We start from the raw sequence: 346 nt of genomic DNA, 5'->3' as shown, positions 1-346 counted from the left end.
CATCCACCCGCTAGATATAACCATAAAATAACTGGCCCTTTCGCCGGCAGATGAGAGCGAAGCGTTACCGTTGGTGAAGCGTTCGGCTGCCTACCCCCACGGGACAATGCTGCGCTACTTCCTGATGGCGATGAGCAGCTCTGACGCTCCACGCAGCCCGCCCGTCCTCGTTAATCGACCCATCAGAAGGCTCGGGTCAGAGTTCCTGGGGAAAAGGTCCTCGCCGCCTGCAATGAGCCCCGAGCAAAGTGCCGAAGACACCCCTGCCTGCGAGGACGAGCCGTGCGCCGAGGAAGCCGAAGTCCAGGACGACCGCAGAAAAGAACACCTGAGTTACACTGGGCAG

At 60.1% G+C, this 346-nt stretch overlaps 1 protein-coding gene across 1 annotated transcript in view; it reads left to right on the top strand.

Moving 5' to 3' along the window:
• LOC119587110 (ribosome-binding protein 1-like) overlaps positions 1 to 346 on the top strand; it is a gene marked incomplete in the record, with an annotated part of 3,120 nt that overhangs the window by 778 nt on the left and 1,996 nt on the right. The window contains 1 exon segment of the mRNA XM_037935862.1: positions 51 to 346. Within this exon segment, the coding sequence (XP_037791790.1) occupies positions 51 to 346 (296 nt within the window).

Source organism: Penaeus monodon, chromosome 22 (assembly GCF_015228065.2).
Source record: "Penaeus monodon isolate SGIC_2016 chromosome 22, NSTDA_Pmon_1, whole genome shotgun sequence".
Taxonomy (NCBI): Eukaryota; Metazoa; Arthropoda; class Malacostraca; order Decapoda; family Penaeidae; genus Penaeus; species Penaeus monodon.
Note: the sequence above shows the minus strand (reverse complement) of the source record. Positions and strands in the feature narration are given on the sequence as shown.